We start from the raw sequence: 27,900 nt of genomic DNA on the forward strand, positions 1-27,900 counted from the left end.
TTTCCACACATCACTCTGCCTGGGAGCAGCAGGTTGGAAGCAGCTAATTTTACAGCCTCAGCTCCTTTCTATACTTCATGCATGCCTTTAGCCAAAGGATGGCTTTAAAGTTGAGTTCCAAAAAGCCAAATTGCCAGCCTGCAGCAAGCCTGTCCTCTTGGCAAGTACAGGGTCAGAGGTGGGTTCCACGTTACCCACTGCCAAAGGCAGCCACTCTGGCACTGGGGCTTGTGCTTGTGTGAAAACACCATCAGACCCAACCAGCTCTGGGGCCACCAAGCAGCAGAGATTGGCCAATGGGTCCTGGGACTTCTGGAGGCAGCAACACTTCTGTCTCTGACTTCAACACAGTCAGAATTTCAACCACCCATCAAATTAGACAAGTTGTAGGAACTTACTTGTGTGGAGTTAGTTTGAAAGCACCTCCTATACTTGCAACTTTTAATTTTAACATAATCTACTGACATATACTGTCTTGATCTAGAGGAAAGCATTGCCCTACCAGCCAGCTCTGTGGTGTGCTGGGATGCTCACCTGTGCTGCAGCCCAGCCCCACCTTGCTGTCTGTGGTACTTGCAGCAGAAGGCTTGGCTGGAGGTGGTGGGACTGCACTCTCCTCATTCCAGCACAGCATCCTCACATCAGCTTGCCTTGACTTTTAAAAAACCTTCTCACCGGCTTAATTTTTATTGGAGTGGGATTGAGAAATAAAATTATAAGAAATTTCTCTTCTCTTTGTTGGTCTCCATCAAAATTAACACTCCTCCTCTGCTTCAGCCACTCCTTAGCAGGCAATTAATGCCTGAAATGTGAAAGCTTGACTTCATGCCCTGCCTTAATCTCTCTGACTCACTCATCCTCAAACCAGTCCACGTACTCATGCTTTGAGCTTTTCTTTTTTAAGATTCATTATGTAAAATATCTTCTACAGAAAAGAAAATGCTTCTGGGCAGAAAGTTAACTGCAAAGTTCAGCTAAGGTGTCTTTTATTAACAGCTTAGTATGTTTAATTCCACATTGTTATTCATCTCTGTTGTGTGCCTCATTGACAAAAACATTATCTTTATAGACATATGATGGAAAAATGTGAATGAAGTATAAGTATAAACATGAGAGGAAAAAGAAATGCAAGAAAACCAGGTACTGAGAATTGATACATATTCATGCCTTAGAAATGTGAGAAAAAAAAAAAGAGATGAAGAGTTTTATTTAATTAGTTTATATATATTGTTTATTAAAATGCTTCCATGACAAAAATTAGGAATCACTGTAATCATATATAAAATAGTGTTTTATTATACCAGCAGCTTTCTCCAGATAGCTAGCAATGAAGGGTGAAGTATATCTCAATTGCTACCAATATATTATTCGTCTGCTTACAAATGTAACAATTTAATTAGACAGTCCTGCATCAGCTTGTCTCTTTTAAAAATAGTGACATGAAGGTGAGAATGAAACAAAGAATTTCATGTTGCTAAATGATTTACTATGGCAAAACTCTAAGGTCTCCTGAATGCAACATAAATACCAAGAAATTGCAGGAAAGATTAATAAATAAACCCATCTTCCTAATCATGTCACATTTAGTGGCCCTCCTGCAAGGGTACCAGTGTGTTAGGTAAATCCTTCAGGTCTTCTAGGCCAGTGGAGCTCTGCATTATTGATGTCTGGTGCTTACATCAGCTTTCTGTCCCTTCTGTGAGATTCAGGCTTCTATTAAGCAGTCAAACCTGCCGCTCACTGAAGGTTCTTCTTGTGAGAAGAACCAGATCACAGTCGTGTGATATAGAAAACAACTACCTATTCTGAAAACATTGTCCTTTCCATGGAGAAAAAGCCATCAAGCTCCAAAAGGCCAGCACATGATATCTTTCCTTTCCCTCTGCACCCAAGTGTTGCAAACACATGGCAATTGCTACCATTTGTCTCAGTGCACAGTTCAAAAATACTTTACAGTCTGCAGTTGTGAGGGATGGACCTTTTTCGTCCATGGTTAATGACTGATCTCAGCATAATGTGATATTGCAGCATTTTTTATGCAATATGAGCTTTTTCTCCTTCTAATCCTTCAACCAAATTCTTAAAAAGGATCAGTGGGAGACACCTGCAGAATATTAGACATCTCCCTCCCTCAACCTTTTCCCAATTTAGAAGAAGCAAACTACAGCAAGTTAAAAACACATGTACAAGTGGCAGTGGGTGTGCCTGTTGCCCTCCCTCCTGTCTCCTACCATGGTTGTGTCTGTGCATTTCAGCTCTTACCTCTGATCTCTGCTACTGACTGATAAGATGTTTTGAAATTATCCAACAGCATTTGGTCATCTTTCTCTCACTTCTTTTCAGCCTGAGAGCTGTGTCTGGTCTCCAGGGTGTGAGTGCAGGGAAGGCTGCGTGGCCACAGTGTACTTCACTGCTCCACCAAACCATCAGTGTGGTGCAGGGCAGCTGCCAGGCTGCCTCCACCTCTGCTAACACACCTCCATGGAATCTGCCACACAGGGTGAGATATAGATTTATGACTTGATGAGACTGAAATGAGGGAATTCACACTGAGGAAAAGCCACATCCAGTGCAGAGTTCTCCCGACTCAGCTTTAGTCACCGTGCAGTGGCTATGGGTGCTCAGGTTTAAGCTGCCTACCCTCAGCAACGTGTCTCAGGCAAAATGGTACAGAAAGATAGAGCTGACTCTGCTGTATTCAGTGCACAACAAGGTCCCATCAGGAGGCAGTGTGAGAGCACCTCAATCTCCATCTGCCTCTTAGCTGGCTGTGATGGACTCTTTGCCAGGGGCTTGGCAAGTGTCTGGGGCAAAAGAGGAACTCTTCTAGAAATGAAGTGAGGTATGAAGGGACAAAAGGGCCAAGTGGGTTCCAAATACAACTTGTATCAAACCAACTTCAATTGATGTTCTAGCTGTGATAGACAGAGATGTGGTTACAATCCCAACATGTTTGGGATATGTTATTTCTGCATTTCTGAGATGAGTATGGGCCATTAATTCTTGAATAAGTTTATGTTAAGAACCTTACCTGTGTAGAAAAATGGCAAGTTCAAAAGACTAAATAGTCCCCAGAAAAAGCACATTAGTTTTAATATGATTTGGTTGATCAGAAATTAAACTGTGGAGAGACACATATATAGTTTTTGTTTCCTCAACACAAATTCATTCAAGTCAACTTGCATAGATTTTAAAAAAAACTTCTTTCTCCTATTGTTGAACTGATAATCCGTTATTCCTTATCTAAGTCTCTTTATTTTTTTTTCTTATTTCTTTTCCTTTTCATTTTTTAATTAAGTAGATATATTTTCTTACTTGGACTGTCAGAACATAGTAGTTACCCAGTTCCTGGTGCCTCTTTTAATGTATGATAGTCATATCTACAAATTGAAATTTGCCTTCAAAAATGTGTGCAGGTCAGGAACCCTTTCATTAGTCCTGTAGTCATTTGTAATGGTTTGGCAGCACCTTATCTATCTAGAAAGAAGATGAACACCCAACACTGGGCATCACCTGCCACAGGGTGTGAGGACCTGGCAGGATACTGCAAGGATGGGCAGTAGCTGATTCCTCCCAGTCCAGCTGACCCCAAAAGCAGCTCCCTGCTTGGGCAACCCCTGGGCTGGGAGGTGAAAAATGAACATGTGAGTCCTGCCCTGGGAGAGTTCCCTGAGAAATGGCTGGGGCTGAAGAGGTGTTTTGCATCAGCAGTGACAATCCAGGTTTCTATTTGACATTTGCCTGTCAGGCCCTGCCTCGTCTCTGGGCTCAGCTGATTTGTTAGGTGCCACAAATGGCACTGAAAGAAATGGACATTAGTTCAGACAGCCAAGACCTCCTGTAAATCGTGTCACTCATAAACTCTGACCGAGTCCATTTGCAGTCAGTAGGAATTTTGCCACAGACTTGGGCAGGGCTGGATGAAACTCAGCTTGTGTGGGTGGAGAGGGGTGAGATTTACAGACAGTTTCCTTCAACACATATCTGTCAGTAGCTAGGAATACAGGGGTATTTTATCACCTGTTCACAACTGCCCTGGGTTAATTTTCAAGGTGAGTCAGGGTGAAAGAACATCCAAGATCATCCAGCTGGAAATATGAATTGCCATCATCACCAGGAGGATCTGGCTTCTGTATTTCATCCAAGACTAGACCAGGGCTGTGCTTTGATGTGCAGCATCAGTGCCTGTCCCCCTTCTCCAGACCCAAGGAAAATGGTACCCCCTGTCCTGCTGCCTTGGTCCTACACCCATCCCTACTTTCTCCCTCCCAGTGCTCTGAAACCAGTGCAGGAAGACTGTCAACTCCATGACCTGTTTTATCTGCTTAAAATCTTACAATAGCTATGTAAAAAAATTATTTCTATGGTCAGAATACATGGACAAGACAAACTAGCAAATTTGAAACAAATTCAGAAGGCTGAGATTGTTTCCCTACTCCCGTTTTTAAGGAATCAAGATGAGCACTCAGGCTACTCCTCCACGAGAACTGCTGGGAGTGAATTCAAACTCACCCCTTTCTTTCCCTCTTCCGCTTTTTATTTTGTTACATTTAAATTTCAGTCAAAATCTGGAGTTCCGGTTCTGACCTGTCTCACGGTACTAAAATTTGAGAATTTTTTAGGAAATTTCTGCTGCGTTTTGCAATAGTTAATGATCTAGGAGACAACCAGCTCTATGGTTAAGGCAGAGTAGCAGCAGTCTGGGGAGCTGGCAGGTCAGCAGGCAGGTCAGCCTTTGCCAAAGGAGGGCAATAAATACAGCTCCTTACATCTGTTATAACACTGATTATCTGAGATCGCTACAGCTTTCTTGCTACAGTGGATTTCTGAAAAATTAACTTCATGCTGATCCTCAGCACAGTCTTGAAAACTGTTGCTGAAAGGCACTGCAGGTAGTCACAGATCAATCCAGGGCTGCTGCCTTGAGGCACAGAAAAATTCAGCAGGAGGGTCTCAAAGAGAGTCCCTGGTCCATGCCTCTGCTTCAAGTGGGATCATCAGTTTCTTTGTTCTGAAGACCTCCAACATCCTGTGGTTTCCCAAGGTAATCTGTTTTCAAACTTTATTAGCTTTAATGCTGAAAAGCTGTTTCTAATATTGATTTGCATCATTCCTGATGCAGTTTGAACACAATGTTTCTTTTCTGAGCCTTCATGTCACAAAGAAATAAAAATTCCTTCCTCTCTACAGCAGTCTTCTAGATATTAGAGGTCTTTCATAATAAATTTGACAGGCAGTTTTTAGGCAGACCCTTCAACTTTCACTATTTCCTTGATGATTATGTGGTTTTAGATTGCTAATAATTATTGCTCTCTTCTTAGTATCTGCCTGGAAGTGTGATGCCTAAAACCGAGTATTATGTCCTCGTTGAGGCTGTACCAGTCCTCACTGTTGACTAGGTCTGAAGGATGACTCAGTCTGTGGTGCAAGCTCTTTTCCCACTCATATATTCCAGCCTGACTATGTACTTTTTCTCTCTGATAAAACATTGCTCAGCAATAATTGAGACCCTTTTTTGAAAGGCTGTTACATAAAGCACCTTCAATCTATGACTGTGATTACTGGCAAGGTCTTGGTAGCAGGGGGGCTACAGAAGTGGCTTCTGTGAGAAGCTGCCAGAAGCTTCTCCACGTTTCACAGAGCCAATGCCAGCTGGCTCCAAGAGGAAAACCCACCACTGCCCAAGTGTGAGACCATCAGTGTGGTGGTAGAGCCTCTGGGATAGGCCAATGTCCAGCCAAGGTCAACTGACCACAGTCCTGCTTGAAGTGGCACCCTTCACCTGCATTTACTGAAACCCAACCTATCTTTTCATCCTATTTTTCCAGGTTGTCAAGATTGGTTTGAACTCAGCTGGTACCTTTCCTCTGTTCTTCCCAGGCTTCTGCCCCTCCTTGCACCATAGCATCAAGTCACTTGATAGACAGAGTCTGTATTTCACAGTCTGAGTCATTAGTGAGCAGCTGGATAAAATCAGGTCTGGGACAGACTTATGCAGAGCCATCTACAGAAAACTCTCAGGGTACATTTATTTACCACTTTTATGCCAACCCCATCACAGCTTCCTCAGACTATATGTCCACAAAAGGGATTAAGAGCATTTTTTGTCCCTATATATATATGCACCAACTAACACTTTATTGGAGTACTGGTGTGGGTTCAGATCTCATTTGACAAATTAGGTTTGGGCCTGAGACCTCATGATGTTATTTTTGAAAAACCCAACCACCAAAACACTGAATGAGAGAGGAGACTTTCTCTCTGAGCCTTTCTTGATCTTCAGACTATTTTTTCTGCTGTTCCTCTAATTGTATCTGTTCTTCATGAACATCAGCTTTAAGTTAGTTCATGTTCAGTGACTACATAGTAATACAGCAGAGGATGATGGACAGCACAGTGCTTTGTCTTGGGGTCATGGTCTAGTGGTGGACTTGGCTGTGTGAGGTGAATTGTTGGAATAAATGATCTTAAAGGTCTTTTCCAATTAAAAAAAAAACAACTGTGATTCTATGAGTAACAAGAGGTCTCTGTTACAACCTGCAGAATATCATCTTTGTGCATGACTCCAGGGTATTTTTTGTGTACCCGAGAGAGAGCAGGAGTATTTTTAAATTGCAATGTCCTCTGTGATGCAGAAGTCCAACTTAGTGCAGCATTGGTCCTGTCTGCTTGGATTAGACTCTGCCAAATGTTTCCAGTTTTCCATAGAAGTGGTTTAATTGGTTCAATCTGAAAACAAGCTGGGAAGCAAGGGAGGCTGCCTACAATATGAGCAAAGAGGAGGCTTTCTGTGCAGGAAATATGAAGGCTAGTGATCAATAGCTGCAATTAATTTGAGAGTTACTGCCCTTAAATTGTGTTCAAGGACTGTAATACATCGGTAATTTCAGCTGTGTTACAACTGAGGCATCTACAATCAGCTCCAATCACTGTAAGGCTTCTTGAGTTTGATCGTTTTTGTCTCTTCTTTCATAATGATTGTAGCTAAAATAGCAGAAGAAGAGGAGAAAGTGATTGCAAATTGTCATCTGTAGAAGACAAAGTCTGTCAGGGACAAAAAAAGGGCAGGATATTTCAGAACCAATGGCAAAATTGTGAGATGATCTGTGCATACCTATTGGGGGCCAGTGTCACTTCAACAATACATTATTTGCTTGTAGATTTTCCTGCAACACCAGCTCACAAAAACATGAAATAAGAGAAATGGCAAAGGGAGAAATGAATCAATGCAAATTGAACTGTGATATGCACAAACAAGGCCCTAATGTGTGCCTGAACAGACAATTTTGACCACTACATCAAATTGTAGGTATTTTGTATTTCACTTCAGTATGATTATTCCTTTCAACTATTGAAATTTTAGTAAATGTGAGATGTAATCTGTTTGGTTAAGCAAGGAAAACACTTCTGTAGTAGTCAGTACTGCAATTCATTTGTATTGTAGGTAAAAGGACAGAGTGAGATATTGAGGCACTTGCACTATATCATAAAGCTGCCATTTGTCATTTGCTGTTGGATATGAATTCCTGAGGCAGTTTATTGGGTCTGCAGTCTTAAAACAGGAAACTTTTTTTTTTAAATCCTAAATTGTTACAGAAAATAGCACAATGATAAATGTCCAGTCTAAATATTTCTGTTAAAGCATCTATTCAGAACTGTCATGAATCTCACTGAGTAGCAGGATCTTACTTATGGCACTCTGCATTTTATTAATGTCCTGCTCATTAGTATCATTTTAATACAGTTTAATTCTCAATCTCCCAAACTTACTATAGATAGACTTATTTGGAGTAGCAGCCCAAAGTGTTGGCAAGAGTCAATAACCATAGGACAAGGGATGGGGATTCATAAGTCATTTCTGTGTGTTCTGATCCCAGCAGGGATGTAAGTGCCTGCTGCAGAAGGAAGGTGTATAGTCCCACCTGCCCCAGGAGTCCTCTCTGTAGGCACTGTGCAGAGCTGTTGTCCTTGTTTCTCTGAGCTTTGTGCAGCCAGGAGGGTTTATCATGCTGGTGGAAGTCATGCATTGACACTGTTGAGTCAGGGACAGGACGGAATGACTCCAATGATCAGAAGGCAAAAAAGAGAGCCTTTATTAAGAAGTAGCAAGTCCTTTTGTAATCTGACTTGCTAAGGTGAAACCTGATTGGTCTCAAAGTAAAAACCTTTCACACTATTTGCAACCTATGAATAGCACACTCTGGAGAATCATATCTATAAGCAACATGAACAGAAAGAGAAATAATAATTGTTTTCACTCTTTCTGTCTAAGCTTCCCAGGCCTGAAGCCTGGGACAATCTCTTTGACTGAACTGAGAGTCTTGACAAAGCATCTGGGAACTGGTGAAAAGAAACTACTTATGTCCCAAAGTCAATTTCTTTGAAAGAGGAATCCAAATTTCACTTTTTTTTTTTTTTTTTCCCCACAATCTCTATTGGTCAGAAGGAAATACTGGTGAAAGAGAAAAATCATAATGTGAGACAAAGTCCTGGGAAAGTTCTGTGCCCCAAGTCCTTTCCATACTTCCCAGTCTGGAGCTGACAATGTTACAGCTTTTACTGCTGCCAGACTTGGGCTTCCACTGGCTACCAGTGCAATACGAAGAGCAGTGGCTCATCTGAATGGGGAAATTAGGTGGAGCTGTTTGGCAGGGACTGCTGTGGAGTGACTTTCCATGGTGGGCATTGTCTCCCAGCAAAGGAGCACCTGGGGAGCTCTGCTGGGGGGTCCTGGTGTGTGCAATCCCCTACCACACGGCCCCATCCCTCTTTATAGACTGCCTTTAAAGAGCTGCAGGCTGCAGCTGACTCTTTTAATACAAGTCATTTCCTTTTAGCTTCTCAGAGCAACAAAAACATGTTTACATCAAGTCCCAGCCATCTCTTCTTCCAGAACCACTTTCGTTACTGGGACAGAGGAGGATGGAGAGAAAACAGAAATCTGTCATGCAGGGAGTGTAGAGGTGGGAGAAAATTGAACTTTAGTGATACAGGTTTATATAAAATAATAACATTTTCCAGGGTAATGGGACAAATTAAGTACACCTACTCTTATGCTCCCTGTCCTGCTTGTTAGTTTAATGTTTGTATCTTTCTGTTGCTATATAATTAAAATATGGTTCTAATGTCCAGTGCAGGTCAGATGTCAGTAACACACTAGATCCTGTTACTTCTAATGTGAAATCTAGTGGTTTAGAAACAATTCCTTTCTGTGGAAGGCGAGGACTCCTTTAGAAATTTCACATACTGTAAAGCAGTGCATTGAACTTACCCTTCATGATCATTGGTCACAGATCTATGGAAAATTATCCCTAGGGCATTACAGATCACTAAAAGTGAGTACTAAAGTGGCTAAAAGTGAGTACTCTACAGGACTGAGATTAAGCGATTTGGGTTAACATCATTTAAAGTTAGATATTTGAATGCTTTTGGAATTCTCAGCATCAGCTATTAGCTGAGTGAGAACGTGTGCTGGGTCAGCTGTTGAAGAGTATGGGAGAATAGAAGTTTCCATCCTTGCTTGACTTGCTGCTTTTCTGTGCCTGGAGAAAACAGCCTTTGCTCTGTTCATAAAATGGGAATTTATAGAACAGGATATTTTTCATCTTCACTTGCAATGCAAGAATTTCAGCAGCAAGGCTTTTATTCTATTACAAAAAGAGGTAAATATTCCTTTTCTTCTAATCCTAGACCCAATTTCTCGCTCCAAAGTACAGTGTAAAATCTATACACCAGCATCCTACAGTGCTGTAATCAACTGTGCCACGGCCTTTAGGTGTTCTGTCTTTTCAGTGAAGAGCGAAGTCAGGTCTGTAATTCTTTCAGCTGAAGCACTTGGTTTTCCCTTGATGGCTGAATTAGTCCCTTTAGTTAGGTTGTCCAGGTAGAAACATGATGGCCAGACACTGTAGGACTCAGACATTAGCACATAAAAGACAGAGTTTTGTGGCTTTGTATGGGGCTTGCTTTCTGTCTAGAATGAATTTCTTCTTGGCAGTTAGCCTGGCTAAGTCAGATAAAAGGTACACATTTTATTGAGCTCTGTCTTGCTTTGTTCCTTCCTTAGCTGTGCTGATACATGAGTCAAGTACAACTAACCTGATTCTTAAACCTGCCTTCCTTGGATATGTAGGCTGTTGGGTAGGTGTGGGACTCAGATTCAGTCAAAGAAAGAAATGGAGAGTTTCTAGCCAGGCAAAAGCCTGGGAAAGAGCTGGGAAGGAATCTAAATAATTCTTTATCTCTCTTGTTCTCACACTGTTTATAGTTAAGTTCTATCACTGTGCGTCAAGCACTCTAAACCAATGTTTTAGATTGTTTTCACTTTAAGACCAATGGATTTAACCTTTGTGAAGCTCTATATAAAAGAGCAGTGTATTTTAAATAAATCGGAGTTTTTACTCTCACAGCCTTCTGAATCAGTCTTCTCATTGCCGTCCTGCCTCGACAGCGACAGGTAGGCAAGGGGCTCTCCCTGGGTCCTGCCTGGAGGCCATCTGCAGAACCCACAAAGAGCCAAAGTCATCAAGAGGCAATGACCACATCAGCCACATCCTTGGGTGGTCCATCTTGTCTTATCAGACTCAGCTGGGCTGACAACTTCCTCAGCCTCTTCTCTGCCCCTCAGCCACTCTCATGGCTGACAATACAGCACCAGAGACAAGGATTTGCAGAAGCTGCACAAGAGCCCACCTACACTGTTTTGTTCTGCATTAAAACCCCAGCAACTATTAACTACTGGGTATTTTATTGTATAGGTATTCAGCAAGCCAGTCACTTTTACAAGCCCGAGCTTCATCCAGTCCGGTGAGGGTAGTGCTCAAAAAGGCTAAACCAGTGCTTCCCTTCCCAGTGCCAAATGGAGAATTTGACTGGGATGAGGACAGTAAATTATCCCCATTTAACCTTAAATTCTGCTAGAGATTTAAAGAAAAGATAGGAAAAAAATCCCATTTCAGGCATGAGCTTCCAGACTGCTGTGACTTTCACAGCATAGTTTAATTTCTCTGCTGCTGGTATTGCACTAGGCAGCATCGCAGAGGGTGGAAGAGAAATAGAGCAGATTGGTGGTAGACTTTGAAGGGAGGTGGCCTTGGGCTAAGAGAGACCTAAAGATTAAAATCTTAAGTTTTTGTATTGGCTGTTTTGTCTTTTTTACTTCATAGCCATTTTAAATTGTTGCCATTGTATAGTCTATGCTGTCATGGCAAGTACCCTGACTGCTTTCACTTCTGTCCTGAAGGCTGATTTGAGTCTATGATTTATTTGGGGATAAGTACTCGTGAAATAAAAAGACAAAACAGAGCATTAAAAAAAAATTGAGGCTGTCTGAGGAGAAAAGAGCAACTAAATCCATCTTGTAAAGATAAGGTGCAGGAATACTAGATGGCAGATTTACCATTATATGCTGGTGCTGAGTATTGCCTCCAAAAAAGGTCTGGAGTACTGACTCAGAAAAGGTCTAGTGGTGGAGTTGTATTATTATGTTACAGTATGAACAGAATGCATTTTGTAATGAAAAAATCCAGTAGGAGACATAAAAAGTTCCGATTAAACATTCTCTTTATTGGGGCTTTGCTCCGAAGTGGCGCAAGTGATAAACGCTTAGAGTGCTCATCAGCTGCTAATGAAAAGACCCAGAGTCACATGTTACACTTTTATTTGGATTTAGATCAACACCACAGATAAGATACTTTGGTCAAACACAAGAACAGATTGCTATGCTGCTCCTTCCTGGCTGCAATAAGTACAGTAATGTGTAAAAAAACAATATGCTGGTTCTCCTGGAACACCAAATGTAAATCTTGGATTGGCACATACATCTAATAAATACGCTGTTTGCACTTAGCACTTTAAAACGTAATTGCACATGCAAGATGTAACCGGGCTACTGGTCACCTTTGTCATGGTCCCTGTCCTATTTTTACTTTATAAGTTCTTTGCTTGCCTTTTTCCCAGCAAGAAAAAAGAATATAATTTGCTGCTCTACTCAGTATTTCAGTGATTAATCTGCTGATTTTGACACGTTTAGCAGAGGTCACATTGAGGCCTTTCTGACAGAATTGGTATCTCCTCTACAGCTTGGCTTCAAACACAATGCAGGTGGCAATGGAAGTCCACTGAGGTGAGGTGAGTGAGGGCCGTGCCCAGAAGCTGACGAGGAGAGGTGAACATCAAGCGAAGATACAGTAGAGGGACAGGCGTTGAGTGCAGTTCTTACAATATCAACAGTCAGTATCACTACCACACAAATAATGACATATCAATAATATATTGTACAAGCTTATACAGCAACACATGTTGATTTGCAACATCATACAGTTTAAATCTAAAGTGCACAGCCTCAATCCGAGGTGACAAAACAGTACTATCAATATAATAAAGGCAACACAATTACAGACACTATTTATTTCCTCTTACTTCATGTCCTCATATTACATTGAATCAATACTCCATTTATCTATTTTAGATGAAATTAAACCCACATTGCACTTCTTTTTTTGTCTTCAAGTATTTTAGAGACAGCAAAACCATATTGCTTTACAAACACAAGTTGGCCATTTAGGCAAAGTTAAAACCAAAACTTTAGTAGAGTTATAAGTAGACAGGTCAAAGCTGCAGAACTCTTACCAACACTTCCAGATATTGGGGGGAGAAAGGATAAATTTAAGTTTCCATGCCAGAGACACCTCTAAAGCTAAGGAATGATGCAGCAAATAATTTCTGCAAGAGCTGTGCCCATGGTTTCTAAAGAGGTTGTGAGGCTCTGTAGGGGTTGTTCTTTGGCAGATAATATCTTGACTTCATTGTAGACAAGGATGGAGTCCAGCATTGTGAAATCCTTTGACAAACCAGTCTGTACCTAGACCCCATCCCTGTCACTCAGATTACAGTCATATTTAATTTAGGCCTTGTCTTGCATTCCAGTGTAGCTGTAAGAAGTCTTCACCTTCTTAATGTAGCTGTGAGGTTTTCAATGTAATTTGGGACTGCCCACAGCAGCAATAGTTTTGAGATAAGAATTTACTCAGACGTGACCTTTTTTTTTTTTTTTTTAAATAGGCTTTTTAAACACAGAACACAGAAACCATAGAAATACAACCTTATTTCAGTCTTGGTTAGCACTGTATATTGATTGTGCGTCTGCTTAGGCCACGCGGGAAACATAATTAGGAATAATAGCATCCTATTGTTGTACTGTAATTGATCTTATTAAGTGGTTGTAAGAGCTGCAGTCCTCTTGAGGTTTTTCAGTAACCAACCCTGGAGATGTACAATCCATATGACATGGAGAAAGAATGTATTACGTGGGCTTGTCTTTTAAAATAAGCAGTAATAAATATTTGAGGCACCTCCATCAAAAGAAAAAGAATCCCAGTTAATTTTTAGCTTCTGTACTTGCAGTTTCATAACCCATATAAAATAAAAATATATAGTTTACAAAATAGGATTTTTTATATATATATATATATTTCCTTTTGTAAAACTATACTTATTTAAATACATTTGAAATGTTGCTATAGGTAAATTAGAAATTCTGTTCTAATACTACGAAAAAGGTAAAATCCTTTCACTTTTAAACATACAGCATGTATATTCTGCATCTCACCACCCTCCCACTTCCCCCAATCTGATTTTGTCATAATTTTGGGCAACTTTGGCATCATTCAGTCTGATTGCTGTTAATTTAAAGTAATTATGTTAAAATTTGGGGTAAAATTTTAAGTATCTTCTGGTCTTCCTAATTTTTATCAATGAAGCTTTTTTGTGCAGCTAATTATTAAGGAGGCATTCTAAAACTCAGGAAAGGACTTTAAAGGAGCCATGTTTCTTGATTTTAAACTGTACTCTACTCCAACGCCACAATATAGAAATAGATTTACTTTAGAACAAACTACAAATACATTCGCACAGTTTGTGACAACTTAATTGTCTACTTAGAGGTTCAGGAACAGACTTTCACACCCAGTTATTATAAATCTTGTCCCAGGCGTTCTATTTCATCAATCAGGAAATCAATGTCTTGGTGAGTGGCTGCAGGGTTGGAGATGACCATCCGGAAGAAGTTCACTTTGTCTCCCAGGGGCTGATAGCTCACCATGGTCGTGCCATACTCCATCATCCTGGCTTTTATCACTGGTGCCACCTGCAGAGCAACAGAAAGTAGGGGATGATGATGATGACTATTATTATTGTCATTATTATAATTATTTTCATTATTGTCATCACCCTCATTGTTATTAAAACAGAATATACTTCCTTTTTTTTTAATAGAGGATGGAGAGCTACAAGCAGCTGAAATGAAATTACATCCAATGTTAATAAAAACATTAACCTCCAATAAGGAATAAATGTCACATTGAAAAGGCATTCAGTTTATCCTGTTTCTTTGTCAGGCTCTTTAACTGACTGGGGAAATTTCCCTCTGCTACTTCCTCAATATTGCTGACAGGGACACAGTAGCTGTTTTTTGTACTGCTCATAACATGGCTACAATTGTTTTCTTATGCTCGGGTGCTGTAGTGTTGTTGAGCTTTTGCGGCCCTTGCTGTGTTCAGTGACTGCAGTTCACAGTACCTTCAGTACATAAACACAGAGCAAATACGGGCTCTGGACATCGGGAAAAGCCAGGGAACGCCACACCTGGGGACCAGAGCAAGGTGGTGCCAGACTGGCCTGCAGTAAAACGACCATGGAGCTGTCCTTTGCCAGAACCTCACTTGCCCTGTGCCCTGGGAGATCACTCTGGGGATTGCCTGCCTGCAAGGATTTCACTGCTCACCTTCATCAGGCGGCTCGTTCTCTCTTCACCATCCTCCATTCCACGCAAGCTGGGAGGTATGTACCAAAAGCAGACATTGGTGTGCTGAGGCTAAGCACAGAATAATAATGGTTTATGTTGTAAGAAATGCTCATAATATCTCAGTTGCAATTAAGTTCATGTCTTCTCTCCCTCCCATACATCATCTTGTGACAGCAGTCAATGGTTTTCATTATTGTGGTCCACTGAGAGTCATCATCATTATTAATGCAGAAAAGATAATTCTAAGCAATTTATTCCCAGGGTGTCAGATGCAGAAACACATCATCCAGCTGGGCAAATATATTTACGCCTTTCTGAAAGGCATCTGGATTTTGCAGCTCCTATCCCCTCCAGGGGCTGAAGGGATTGTGTGGCTAAGGCAAGAGTCTATTACAGATAATTTAGAGGTGAGGACCGTGTCATTTACTCTTATTACGTGACAGAATAATACAGAATCTGATTCTGTAAACAGGAGCCACAGGTGTTGCGTAAGATAGTCTAAGATTTTCTTACATTTAATGGAATTTATTACTTTTCAATTTTATTCAGCTAGCTGCTGTATTAATATGCATGCACCACAGTATCTTAGCTCATTTAACGTCTATGGGACCACTTAGCATAAAGGCATAAAGAACTAGTTGACATTTTTTGCATTTTTTGTGCATTTTGTGGGGTACTGTACACCCACTCCTAACAGACCCTGCTATTAGTGAACTGCAACTTGTTTTTACAACATAAGAGCTGGTTCTCATTGTACCTCTGTGTGCTGTGTTAGGCTGACATACCGGTGTTTTGTTTTGTTTCAGCAGGGTTAAACTGAGCAAACTGAACACTTATGCATAGCTGCCTCATCTCCCTTGTCCCTGCATTCCATGAGGAAGGGAGGAACTGGCACAACAAGAGGTTTTGTTACAAGGGTCCCTGCTTTCTGTCTCATGCAGCTTGATTAGACCTGTTGGTGGCATCCCAATAGGTAATGAAGCAAACACTGCTGGCCAACTGAGAAAAAGAAGTTGCACTACATACCTTTCCATCAAATACCATTTCATACCCTTCTCTGTTCTTTATTTTATTGTATAGGTATTCAGCAAGTTCCAAGCACTTATCAATTTGTGCTTCAAATCCTGTGGTTCCCTTTACAGAGAAATGAAGAAAAGAAATTACATAAATATCTGTTCTATGAATTAAAAGGGCAAAAGGACCATGCAATACTTGCCAACACATCAGCAGAAGTCACCTCTCAGAATGTCTGTGAGATCAAGGATCTGATTCTATGTGATAAGGACACTTTGATAAGCAGAGCTCATTTGTCTCTAGCTCTTCCCACTGGCACCCCTATAGCAAACTCTACAAAATAAGCATCAGATACTTGCTTGGTTCTCAGGAATATTTTGCTGAGAATCTGAATAGCACCTCAAAGAGTGCCTTTGGCAGATTTTGCAGAGAGGCTGAGGATGGTTTTGGACAGGTTGGACTGGCATGGGGCAGGGGGGACGGGGGTGGTCTTAAGGAGGTGTGGAGTTCCAGACATGGGGAGTCTCCCACTATTTTCAGGATAGGGGATTTTCATCTTCCAGAAATGATATGCTGGGGACTTTCCAAGAATATTTTTTTTATTTTTTACTTAAGCACAGAATGAGTAGATAAACTTTTAGTGCCCTGTCTGATGCCTGTGGAAATACACATTTTGTTTGTGCAATACCACCCTGCCTCTCTCTTTCTTCTTTTCTAACAGATACCATACAAACTCAGAAGCTGTGTTTTAAGAGCTGCAGAAAAGCCTGCTTTTTCTTCCCTGGCAGAAGTCGTAATCCTCTCAGTGACATCATAATTGTTTCTGCAATCCCCAGCTGTGATGCCTCAAACAAAGGACGCAGCTTCAAAAGGGAGGAAGGGGAATAAACAGCTGGAATAGACAAACTCTTTAAGAAACACACACCCTGTTTTGTAATGTTAATATTACAAGCAGAGTGTGAAAAGAGAAAGAGCCGTACAAGGCATATTGAAAAAATGGGCTTTAGGAGAAATGTCTCTGAGTAATAGATGCATGTCCCTGCTAAATCTGTTCTGGCAGTGCAGAACTGACTTAAAAGCCCATGTCATTATCCCACTGTGTATAAAGATTTCAAAACAGAGTAGAGGTAGCTCTGGGAGAAAGGCTTGGAGTAAAAGAAACATGTGGCTAAAATCGCCTGCCACTCTGCAGACCACAGTTAGCACTACAGCTATTGCATCCTCCTTTACAGACTCCCACACCTCCTCAGAGGTTTAATGAAGCACATGAGAATCTTTAAGGCTTTCAGGAAATGAAAACAGTGATGTCATCTCATCTGAACCAAACTTAGGCAACCTGACATAATAGATTAAATAAATACACACAAGAACTTATTTAGCAATATAGATACAAGTAATCACTAGAGCTAGTGTTGACAGATTTCCCAGTGAAGTTTTCCTCTACTCCTTCAAAAGATTACTTCATATCTACTACATGCAATTAGATATTGCCTAGGTATTCCAGTCTTGATTTGCCATGTATAATTTCTGAATATAATTAAAACATCTTTTTATTTCCAGAAATCTTTGTAACAACATTCCTAGGCATATGATTTATGCTGTTAGACTCCTACAGTTACACAAGGCAAATGCTATGCAAAGCCATACAGTTCAAGTTTCAAAATCATGTGTGCTGCTTTGAAGCTCCATCCTTAAAAGTATAAAACCCCCAGAAAATAATAATGTTCTTTCTTTCATGTTATATATGTGAAATTCAGGTCAGGTATTTTCTAAAATTATGATTACAGAAAAAAAAAATCCCTTGAGTGTATCTGGTGTGCATTATTTTAATACAAACAAATGTGTAGCAGGCAGTCCTACCTTTGCCCTCCACATCAGCCATAGCTTGAAGACATCAACATGCCGTCCACACTGCAGAGCTTTGTCTCCTGTGTCGTAGGACAGGTCGTAGTGCTTGTCTTGTTGAAAGAGGTAGGAAGCATGCATTTGATTGCAACTCTGCATCAATCCCTTATGGACACAAAGACACAAGCACAGGGACGTCAGCACAGATTTGACTACTGCTTTGAGGGTTGCTTTGGGTGAAAGAACACCCAAATTCAGTCGAATATATGTCCAAACACAAAAAGAAGATCAAAAACAAGCACAAAATTACATTTAGTTGCTCAATGGATTAGTTCCTATCAGTGCCTAAGATGCCTTGGTACCTGATCCAGCAATGTGTAATCAACTCCCAGATCCAAATAATTTTTTAAAAAAGCTGGACATTGTGCCTCCTAGCATTCTTATGCTTAATTTTTGGACCTTGCCTTTTATTGTTCTGGTTCATTTTCCTCCTTTCCTTTGAAGGCTTCTTTTCTGAGTCAGACGAAGACAACTGGTGACTAATCTAAATAATATCACAGAACTTTTCAATTGCTTTGGTCTCTAAAATTCTCATTTTTATTTTTTTCTGTCTTTGTAGGAACAGTTCTTTTCTGCAAAGCCCTCAGCTGTAGATTGGATGCTTCACCAGTATAGCAAGCTTTGAACAGAAAGAAAAGAATATGGCCTTTAAAAACCCAGCTAGACCTATTTCTGGGCTGCAACATACCATTTTAAGAGGTAACTTTGTGGGAGGGACAGAAGCCAACAAGGTGAGGAAGCCTGGCTCATGAAAGCATGAGGTTTCCTTTTTAGCTTTTTAAGTAAAAGGCAGAGAGCCACGTCCTGGCTCTAGTTAAGATCTCAACCAAGTTTATGGTATACCTTAGGGCTGTTGCCTAAAATGGCTATTTCTAGTCCAAGAAGAATCATAACATGACTGTTTATCATCAAGTCTAATCTTTATGTGTAACTCAAAACTGAGATAGCAAAATGAGAGAGGGAAAAGAATTGACTTTCTCCTAATCTGAACCATCTGTTCTCACTAGAAGTCAAGGGATGGTAGACTTCAGCTGGGCAGGCTTTGTCTTGGGGAACTGACCCAGAGGGCAAATAAAAGCCAGTTTCTCTCTTCCTCAGTGCGATCACTTTGTATACAATCTGTTGTACAGCTGTTAGCAAAACAGCAACCAGCTTTTTGATAGCTGGTCTATTAAATGGTGGCTGTATGACAGCTGTCCCAGTCAGTGATGGTTATATGAAAATTACAGGCTTGAAGGATAATTCAAATTGTAGCACTAAATGAAACGTTTACTTTTTATTCCAAGTGCACTTAGTGTTCCATTTTTACTTCCATGTGCTCCCAAGTGTATATATAGATCAAAGCTGGGTAGGAATATCGTAAAAGTCTAGAAATGATGCCTCGATTCTGGACCAAATGTTGTGCTGCATGTAAACCATGACTTTCACCCCAAGAGGACCAGAGTTCACCTGCAGTTACATCTTATGCTACACAGCAACTGGTGGGCTTACATAGTCATGCAGCCATAATTCAACCATGGACATTTAGAATGGAAAGTCACAAAACTCTGTACAGATAGGGCCATTGAATGCCTCATTTTTTGCTAGGTATCTGCTTTAATTCTGCAGTCATGGCTGAGGTATTTTTTCAGTTCCTGTTATAATCCTCAACACATTAGCAAGTATTAGCTATGGCACAGTTATGAAGAAAATATCCAGGATTTCCAGAAGTAAAATGCCAGAAAGAAGCAGAGAAACACGTGTATTGTGACATACCTCTTCTCTTACCAGCAGGGCTGAACACTGCAGTGGGACACCCATCATCTTGTGAGGGTTCCAGGTTACTGAGTTAGCCCTGGGGCAGAAAACCACATGAAGTTCAGACATTGTACTGAACATTGTACAGACATTGTACATGTGATGAAACCCCAGAGGCATTTAGAAATAATTAGAATAATACCAAACATGTAGTAGTACTCACTTTTTCCCCTTTTTCTGAGCAACCAAAGCTGAAAATAATCATGGCTGATATTAGGAAAGTAATGCCTTCACAGGGGACCTAATCCACTCCAGTTGGCTTTTGGATGATAATCCTGGCAAATTACCACAGGATAATTGCTCTATCCACTAAATTTAATCAGCATTAAACTTTCTGGGGAGCCATCTATACTTTACAAACATAGGGCAAACTTCCTAAAAACACACACTTGACTGATGAACTTTCTAAAATTGCACAGTCAATTAAAGATGCAGATAGGAAGCTGGCAACCTAGCAGATCTCCCTCCCTCTGATTCCAGTTTCAGCAAGATATTAGTAACTAGCTCACACAGGCATTTTGAAAAATTGTTTTTAATACTTCTGGGCATCACTAAGTCTCTGAGTACCCTGGAAAAGTTGGCCTGAAGTAATTTTTCTTGTTGCTCTGATGACGGCAGATTTTCACAGCTCCCTAATTTTTGCTTGGCTACAGCAATTCACACAAATACAGTAATAAGCATGGAATACAGTAATAAGCATGGACCCATCTTGCAAGAAAAAAGTCTGATTCTGCCTCCTTTCAGGACACATGTGTTGGAAAAACTGCTGCCAGCCTAGGTTTTGGGAACAAACCTAGGCTGGCACAATAGAGTCTAGAGAAGAGACATTTGGGACTGTGGTGAGGGCTGAATGGAAGATTGTCTAGTTGTTTATTATTTTAATTTTGTGTTATGCTTGACTGGCTATTTTATAATTACTGTTGCTACATATGATGAGTTAGCTGATAAATGTATATATTTGCATCCTACTTGGCAAGCTGTCAAGGACACATAGTGCATGTGATTTTATCTAGTGCAGTGATTTGTATTTTGATATTTTGATGGTATAAATTGGTGTAAACAGTCACCTGAGGCATAGGAATACTTAAAGGACACAGGACACACTTGCAGGTAACACTGATGTGAACAGAGGTGAGCATGTTAAAAATCTAGCAGTGTTTTCCTTTGTAAGACTTGGAGACAGTGCTACAGGTTTATGAACCTCCTGCCAAATTGCTTCCACTCCTTCAAAGCAAGCAACTTCAAAATTCACATGGACATCAGGCAGTCTTTCTTTTGTGCTTTCTTCTTTGCTATTTAAATGGGACTGTGCAAGTGCCTGGTGCAAAATCTGTAGGGAACAGTCTTCCACAGGCAACATCTGGCCACTTGGCTTGGCTTTTTGAGTATTTGGCAGCTTTTAATCAGCTCAGTCAGTCATCTGATTACAACACCAAAGATAATGATTCTGAACATCCACTCAGGTCTGTGAGTTTCCCTTGATATGATAGATTTTATTTTTATTTGTGTCTATGCAAAATCAGATGGAAATTCTTTAAGAGATCTCTAAGTAACAATAGTGGTATGCATTTTCCAAAGCAAAAGGGTTACTTACTGACAACAGCCAGATGGGAATTATATGTCTAAAACATTGAATTTACCCTACAGTCACTTATTTACCTAATTACATACCAATTGCATACAGAAAAAAAAATATGTAAAATAAAATCCAGCATTTTTCATCTGTCATCAGTATGTGTTTGAAGAAATTGCTGACCAAGACAAACGGTGAAGTAAAAAAATCCACAGGAATCCACAGATGTTTTCCAAAACCATGTCATGTTTGCCCAAATAACTGAGCACCAAGAACCTATGTGATTTTTTGTCTATGGGTCAAAGACAGAAAAAAAATATTTTCCTTTACAGATTTCAGATTTCATCAAATGGATGAAATTATTACAGATTTCATCAAATGGATGACAGGAGAGATTCATGACTGGCAGAATCTGGTCCTGAGCCATCATTAAATACAGACTGCTGCAATTGCTGACCAGCCACAGCCCCGGGAAGGATGCCCAGACCCTCTAAGGGAGCACTCACCCACATACACATGTTTTTCTCATGTAGCTGTGACCCCCTGCCTGAGCCTCTGGACAGGGGACACCAGGCTGGAACTCCTGATGTTGGCCAGACCTATTTACTCCACACACTGGGGCTCGTGCTTCCTTCAGCACCCTGAAATCTGCCATGGGGAGACTGGAGGGCATGGTAAGGACAGTCCTGCAACTCATCCTCCTGTGACAGGAGTCTTTCTGCTGGGCTGACTGTTACCAGAAGGAGTGAGCACTCAGGGCACAGTGTGCTGCAGTAAATGTTCCCTTTCCCACCAAACATGAGTAACAGCTTCAGTTCTCTTCTGCTCAGACCCCTGATGACTCCATTATTTACCATGAAACAGAAAGGTCCTTAGAAGGTCTACTCTAAAGGTTCCCACACTTGAGATCTGGACAAACTGAAATGAGCCGCTGTCTCCAGCAAGGAGAGCAACAGCATTCAAAATACCAATTAATTCACTGCCAAACATATTGAGATGGTACTTATCAAAGCACTTAATAAAATCCATTGGAGTTCTGGATCTAAAGCTATTATGTGGAAAATGCTCCAAAGTAGATTTAACGTGAACGTCTCATTCCAGTACAATTTGGACAGCAATTTGAGAGGCAAACCCTTTGTTTCATACTCTACCCTCAAAGGAAATGAGGTAGATTTTTGCTTGTTGGATATTTGTCCTTTTAATACATGATATAAAAGTCTGGAGTGCTGTAGGCAGTCGTAACTAAATAAAAGCATAGTATCATTGGCTGCTTTCCAAATTTTGCACGAGAGATGTATGAGAAAAGAACCGAATCATCAAGGTATCCTCCCAATCTCCAGAATTATGATTAGGAAGTTGTTTGTAATTTTAATTGGCAAGGAACAGCAATTTGATTTAGTGATAAAGAAGGAGGAAGGGAGTAATGCTTTACTCTTAAACATCATGAGCTTCAGTTAAGTACAGAAATGCAGGTGACTCCACCCAGCCCAATATACTGCCTCTAGAAAATGGACTAAATAGGTGAATGGGAAGAATACAGACCAGGGCAAGCAGCTCTGAAATTTCTCTAAATGCTCTCTGAGCTGCCACTCATTTGTGGCTCACAGAAATCCTGGATAGTTTTTGTCTTTCCTTGAATGTAGATAAATCTTAACATCCTATAGAAAGGATTTCCACGGCTTAACTACATGTTTCCAAGTAACCAGCTGGTTTTAAGTTCAAGTTCAGTCCTCCAGCCTGGACTAAGATCACTTACATTCACCTGCATTATCTGCAATGTTTAGGAGCTCATGACTACAACTGTGTGTATATCCAGGCACAGATTTACTAAAAACATCCATAACACAGTCTGGAGAGGGCTATTCTCTCTAGAAGTGACAGAGCAGGACATCTGTCCTAACTGCAGGCGCACCCACATTTTATACTTGAAGTTTTATACTTCAGTGTACAAGACCTACAAGATTCACTTCTTAGAGAAATGAAATTGCTAATTCATGTTGGATGCTGAATCAGAGAACGCTGCAGAAACTATTCTGGACCTGTGAATGCATGGTGGGAGAAGAGAGAAACAAGCAAGGAATGTCTGCTGTTCATACTTCAAAACAAACTGCCACACTACTGCAGCACAAAGGCACTCTGCAATGCTGCTTCTACTGGAAGGGCAGTTTGTATGGTTTGTCCCAGCTGTATCTCAGAGATAACACCGATCCTTAATTTTTACAGGCATTGCTATGGTAATCACGAGTATGCTAAAATACATTTAATAAATGTCTTTCATTGATACTAATAAACCATACCTTTCGACGCCATTTAACTTCCATTTGTGTTTCCTCGACATCAGGAGCCCACCACCCCATGCTCCCTGGAAGGCAAGACACATTATCTTAATGAGAGCCCTGCTTTCCTCTGTGATGACATCTGTGCCTTCCCATCAGTTTGAGACCCTTTTTATCCCACTGATGTGGCACATGCCAAAATGACCAGGCAGATGGGGCCTGAGGCATGAGCTGTGCTAACAATTTTCTTCCAGTAGCTTAGAAGCAGCAGTTAATAGCCCCTAATCCAGGCTCCCACCTCATCATCTGCAAACCCCTCACTCGCCCCCTCCTCTGACACTGGCACACGGGGCTGCCCCATTCTGTAATTAACGACTTGCAGATCTGCTCCTGGGTCAGCTGCCTTTTGTCTTGTAGTCACTAAGTTATAACAACAAACCAGTCTGGGATCTCAGCTGCTCTGGGGGATTTTCATCATATTTTGGACCCACTACTGCTTGCCCTCTACTGATTTGCTTTCCTCACAGAGATCAGGGACAAGCAGGCATTTCATGTGACTGAGAAGTATTTAAGGTAAATACAAATTCTTCCTTTGAATGGACTGATTTTGGCTGACACAGTAATTCAAAATAAAGACTCCCAGACCTATGGGAAGTCAATTACCAAGCCTTTTTGGAGAAAAGATTTGCAAAAATGACATAGAAGATATTCTAGGGCTGAAAGATGATCCTTCAGAAAGATTTCTTGGCAAGAGCCTGGATAAAGCTAAGAAGCCAATCTGATAAATTTTCCTAGCACTCGCATTAACCTAATCAGCAATTTGCAGTACTTTATTCCAGACAAATGTATCCTTTTCCTTATATATTTATTTTGCAGTTGCTGCAGAAGCTGAGCCACTGCTCAGTATACTTGTTATGTATTTCTTTACTAATAGCATTTAAAGATAAAGCTGAAAACCAAAAGCACTAAAACTAGGTCAATTTAAGTGTCCCAGTTGCTACAAGTACAACTACAGTCCCAGCTCCTAAAATATCCCCCTGACCTGAGCCTTTCATAGGAGTGGGAAATCAGTGCTTGAATGTTAGACTTAATTACAGGAACCAAATACAACGGGTTTTGAACAAGATGACACTATCTGAAATGAATAAATTAATGTTAATACACCTTTTAATCCATGCCTTCACATATGATGGTACTTACATCCACATGCATCCAGATTTTGTATTTCTTGCAGATGTCTGCAATAGCTATGAGAGGATCAAATGCCCCATACACTGTTGTCCCAGCTGTGGCACTCACCAGAAAAGGAACAAATCCCTGCAAGAAGGCAGAGAGACATTATGCATGGTCAGAGTGCTGCAGCCCCCTCATCCCATGGCAGACCCAGCTCCCCTTGTGCTGCCCCCACAGTGACCCCACAAGTGTCTGCCAGAGGCCATCCCTGCTGCGTTACACTGGTTTTCTCCACGTTTAGATGCCAGCGATATTATAGTTTCTACCTTAAGGTGGCAGCAAACTTCCAAACCAGTATCCTCCATTTATTACGCTGCATGAGACAGATAAGGGCTCAACAGAACAATTCTGCTTCACACCACCTGCCTGAAACAAAAAAGTCTGCACTGCAGGATGTCACATAAACAAACCTCAACCAGGCACCACGGTGAGAGAAGCATTTCTGGCGGGCTGTGCCCTGGGCTGCATTGCCATTATCCCAGCGAGTGTCTGGCCATATGGTGCCCCAGTTTTGTCAGTGGGCCCATCGAGTCTGAGGGATGCTCCTGGGGCAGTGGGCAGGGGCGGTGTGGGGCTCCAGCCCCTTCCCTCCGGCAGAGCAGCTCCTCAAAGGTAAGGGCAGCAGCCTCCACAGAGGCCAAGGACCATCTCAAACTCCCTCTGCTAAATGCCATGCCTCGTAGCAGGGCACTCACCAGCCATCACTTCTGCACTGGGAGAACGGGGCTCTGCTAGAATTTATAGCAGTGCTTCATTTTAATTTCATTTTTAGTTTTGTTGATTTCATTAGGAGTATTTAGAGGTCAAGAGTGGCTACTTTTTTTTTTTTGCAGAACTGGGGTTCAAACCATCAAAAAGTCCAAACTTCCTTCTGCAACAGCCAGCTCCTTTGAATGGCACTCTATTACAATTTTGCCTTGTTTTTTTAATCTACTGTATTGCTTTTATTGGAAAAAACGTGCTTTTAATGAAGATTTGTGTTATTAATCAAGTTTGGCTGCTGTGTGTCTAGTGAATATAAATTCTGAAAGCACTGAAGGGCTGAGTTCATTGCATACTTTAATCTGATGTTTTAATTCTAGTTTCTTCTAGTGAACCAATACAAAAGTATGTGCATTTTTTAAAGATACATAGATTTTAGTTCACCTTCCGTTGATTTGGTGAGTCTATGAGAAGTATTTTCAAGGCATCAGAATAAAAAAAAATTCCCAAAATGATGACTTAAGTTTTGACAATATTCAGCTGAGAACCTGCATCATTGTCTGACAATATAGAAGAGGAGGATGTTATGCAAAACATCATATAAAAAAGAAAGCCAAATACCTCATGGATATTATAAAGTACTTTTAAACCTATTTTCTCAGCAACTCTTGCCTCATTAATTGGCAGGCTACATTTCTCAGAAATAAATCAAAACTTAATGGGCAAGCCTGTGTAGTTTTACTAAGGAATGCAAACAACTGGCTTTACCATTCTTTGGGGGTTTTCATCCTTGGAAGCAGAAAAGCTGGTAAACTTACTTTTTGTTTGGCTTCAACAATTCTTCTTTCAAGGTCTGATGGGATCATTTTCCCTCTGGAGCAAGAGAGAGTTATATCAGTAACTTGATCCTGAAATCAACTTTTGCTGTTACTTCTTCACTTAACAGGAAGCCCAAAGAAGGAGCAAAGTGACTTTTTTGGCCAAGAGTTATGCTGCATTGAAGAGCACAGAAAGACTCTGTCCATTAGGCTGAGTTTTTACCCTATTTATTTAGTCAATATTTGCATCAATATAGTGATGGTAACTGACAGAAAGTATCTTGTGGCCACCCCATTAAAGACTGATGCTGCTCCTTGGAGCCTCTTGGTCCTGTCTGAAGTTACAGTCCTGGGAATAAGCTTCAGTCTCCCAGGGAGAGGCTCAGCCCAGTGTCCCAAGAAGTTCACTGGGTGCCAAATCCCATGGGCCTCTCTCAGCAGGCACAGAAAATGCCAGCTGAGCTGCACAGCCTTGAGCAGTGCAGCTCAGTGGTGCTGTCAGCAGCTGTCTCTGTGATCCCTGCCCAGGGATGAACATGTTTCAGGGTGACTTTCCCACGGTTTAGTGAATTACATGTTTGCATTTGCTGGGAGCAGGGTGTGAGAAGCTGCCAGTCTATACTTGCTAAATGCACTGTCAGGCTCTTTGCACTGACTGTATTTGCAACACCTCCAGTATGAACCATCCACTTCAGATTCAGTCAAGTAAGGCTTGATGACTAATTTAGGAAATCCTGTATATTAACTAGGTGCAAGATAAAACAGTGCTGATACTGCATATTAAGGCTATGGTTTTCTTTGCTTTAGACACAAGCAAGTCTATAAAAGAAGAAGCAGTACGAATACCAGGAACACAAGCATGATAGATGCTTGTGTTACAGAAATAAAGTCTTCACTGGCTTTGAATGTTGTACATTTAGATTGCTATAAATTTTTAAAGACCTTTTTAAGACTTTCAGATTTTTCTTTCACTAGGCCCTCATTCCTGTTGCTATAAAAAAAAAGAACCTTAATTAAAGCTCAAAATGAAGTGGAAACTAATAAACCCATTAGTTTTAGTTTTCTTTTGCATATAAACCCTTGAACTGTTTTCATGAAATTGGGATGCATGTCCTTTTTTAAAAATTCTTAATTTATTGTAATAAGATACTATTGGTTTTGTAAGCTTCCATCCTCACATAACTTGCAGTAAGATGGTATTTGTTTAAGTAGAAATGGGTTTGTACTGCTGAGGTTTTTTTGCAAAATCTCTTCTGCACATTCAAAACGGTAAAATATGGAAAGAGGAACTAAAAATAAAAAGCTCTAAATCTAAAAATTAACCCAAATTTTTCTTGCAGAAGTGCAAGGAAGTTCTAAAGAGTATTCAGTTCCTTGTGAGCTCCTCCCAGACACATCTACATGATCAGAGAAAAGCAGTAGTAGTCTAATGCTCAAAAAATATTCCTGGGATCATTAGAGGAATAAAGAAAATAAAACCATGTCAAAGGAGGGCAATGAGTTCCTCTTCAAAACATAATTTAGATGTTGAGCTTTAATAGCTGCTGATTTAGTGAGCTTGTACATAGAACTGAGCAGATGCTTTCACTGCCCAATTTTTTTTACCAAAGCAAGCGATTATCCAGCCCCATGTCACATCAAGTAGATGCAAAAAACTCATGAGTGTCAGTGTCAAGCAGTGTCAAGGTTTACCAGCTAAACAAGGCAAACTTGGCAGGTGTGGGCCAGAATGGGAAAGAGGCACCAGAAGTATGCTTGATCACACATCGAACAAGATAC

At 40.7% G+C, this 27,900-nt stretch overlaps 1 protein-coding gene across 1 annotated transcript in view; it reads right to left on the minus strand.

Moving 5' to 3' along the window:
• Positions 1 to 11,544: 11,544 nt before the first annotated feature.
• Positions 11,545 to 27,900, minus strand: part of GAD2 (glutamate decarboxylase 2) — a 40,912-nt gene continuing 24,556 nt past the window's right edge. Inside the window, exons 9-16 of the mRNA XM_030264484.4 lie at positions 26,122 to 26,176; positions 24,569 to 24,685; positions 23,390 to 23,454; positions 19,478 to 19,556; positions 17,678 to 17,827; positions 15,830 to 15,937; positions 14,783 to 14,872; positions 11,545 to 14,146 (exon numbers count right to left, since the gene is read on the minus strand). Coding sequence (XP_030120344.1) covers positions 13,973 to 14,146; positions 14,783 to 14,872; positions 15,830 to 15,937; positions 17,678 to 17,827; positions 19,478 to 19,556; positions 23,390 to 23,454; positions 24,569 to 24,685; positions 26,122 to 26,176 — 838 coding nt within the window. The 3' untranslated portion in view covers positions 11,545 to 13,972. The remainder of the gene's footprint in view (positions 14,147 to 14,782; positions 14,873 to 15,829; positions 15,938 to 17,677; positions 17,828 to 19,477; positions 19,557 to 23,389; positions 23,455 to 24,568; positions 24,686 to 26,121; positions 26,177 to 27,900) is intronic.

Source organism: Taeniopygia guttata, chromosome 2 (assembly GCF_048771995.1).
Source record: "Taeniopygia guttata chromosome 2, bTaeGut7.mat, whole genome shotgun sequence".
Lineage (NCBI taxonomy): Eukaryota > Metazoa > Chordata > Aves > Passeriformes > Estrildidae > Taeniopygia > Taeniopygia guttata.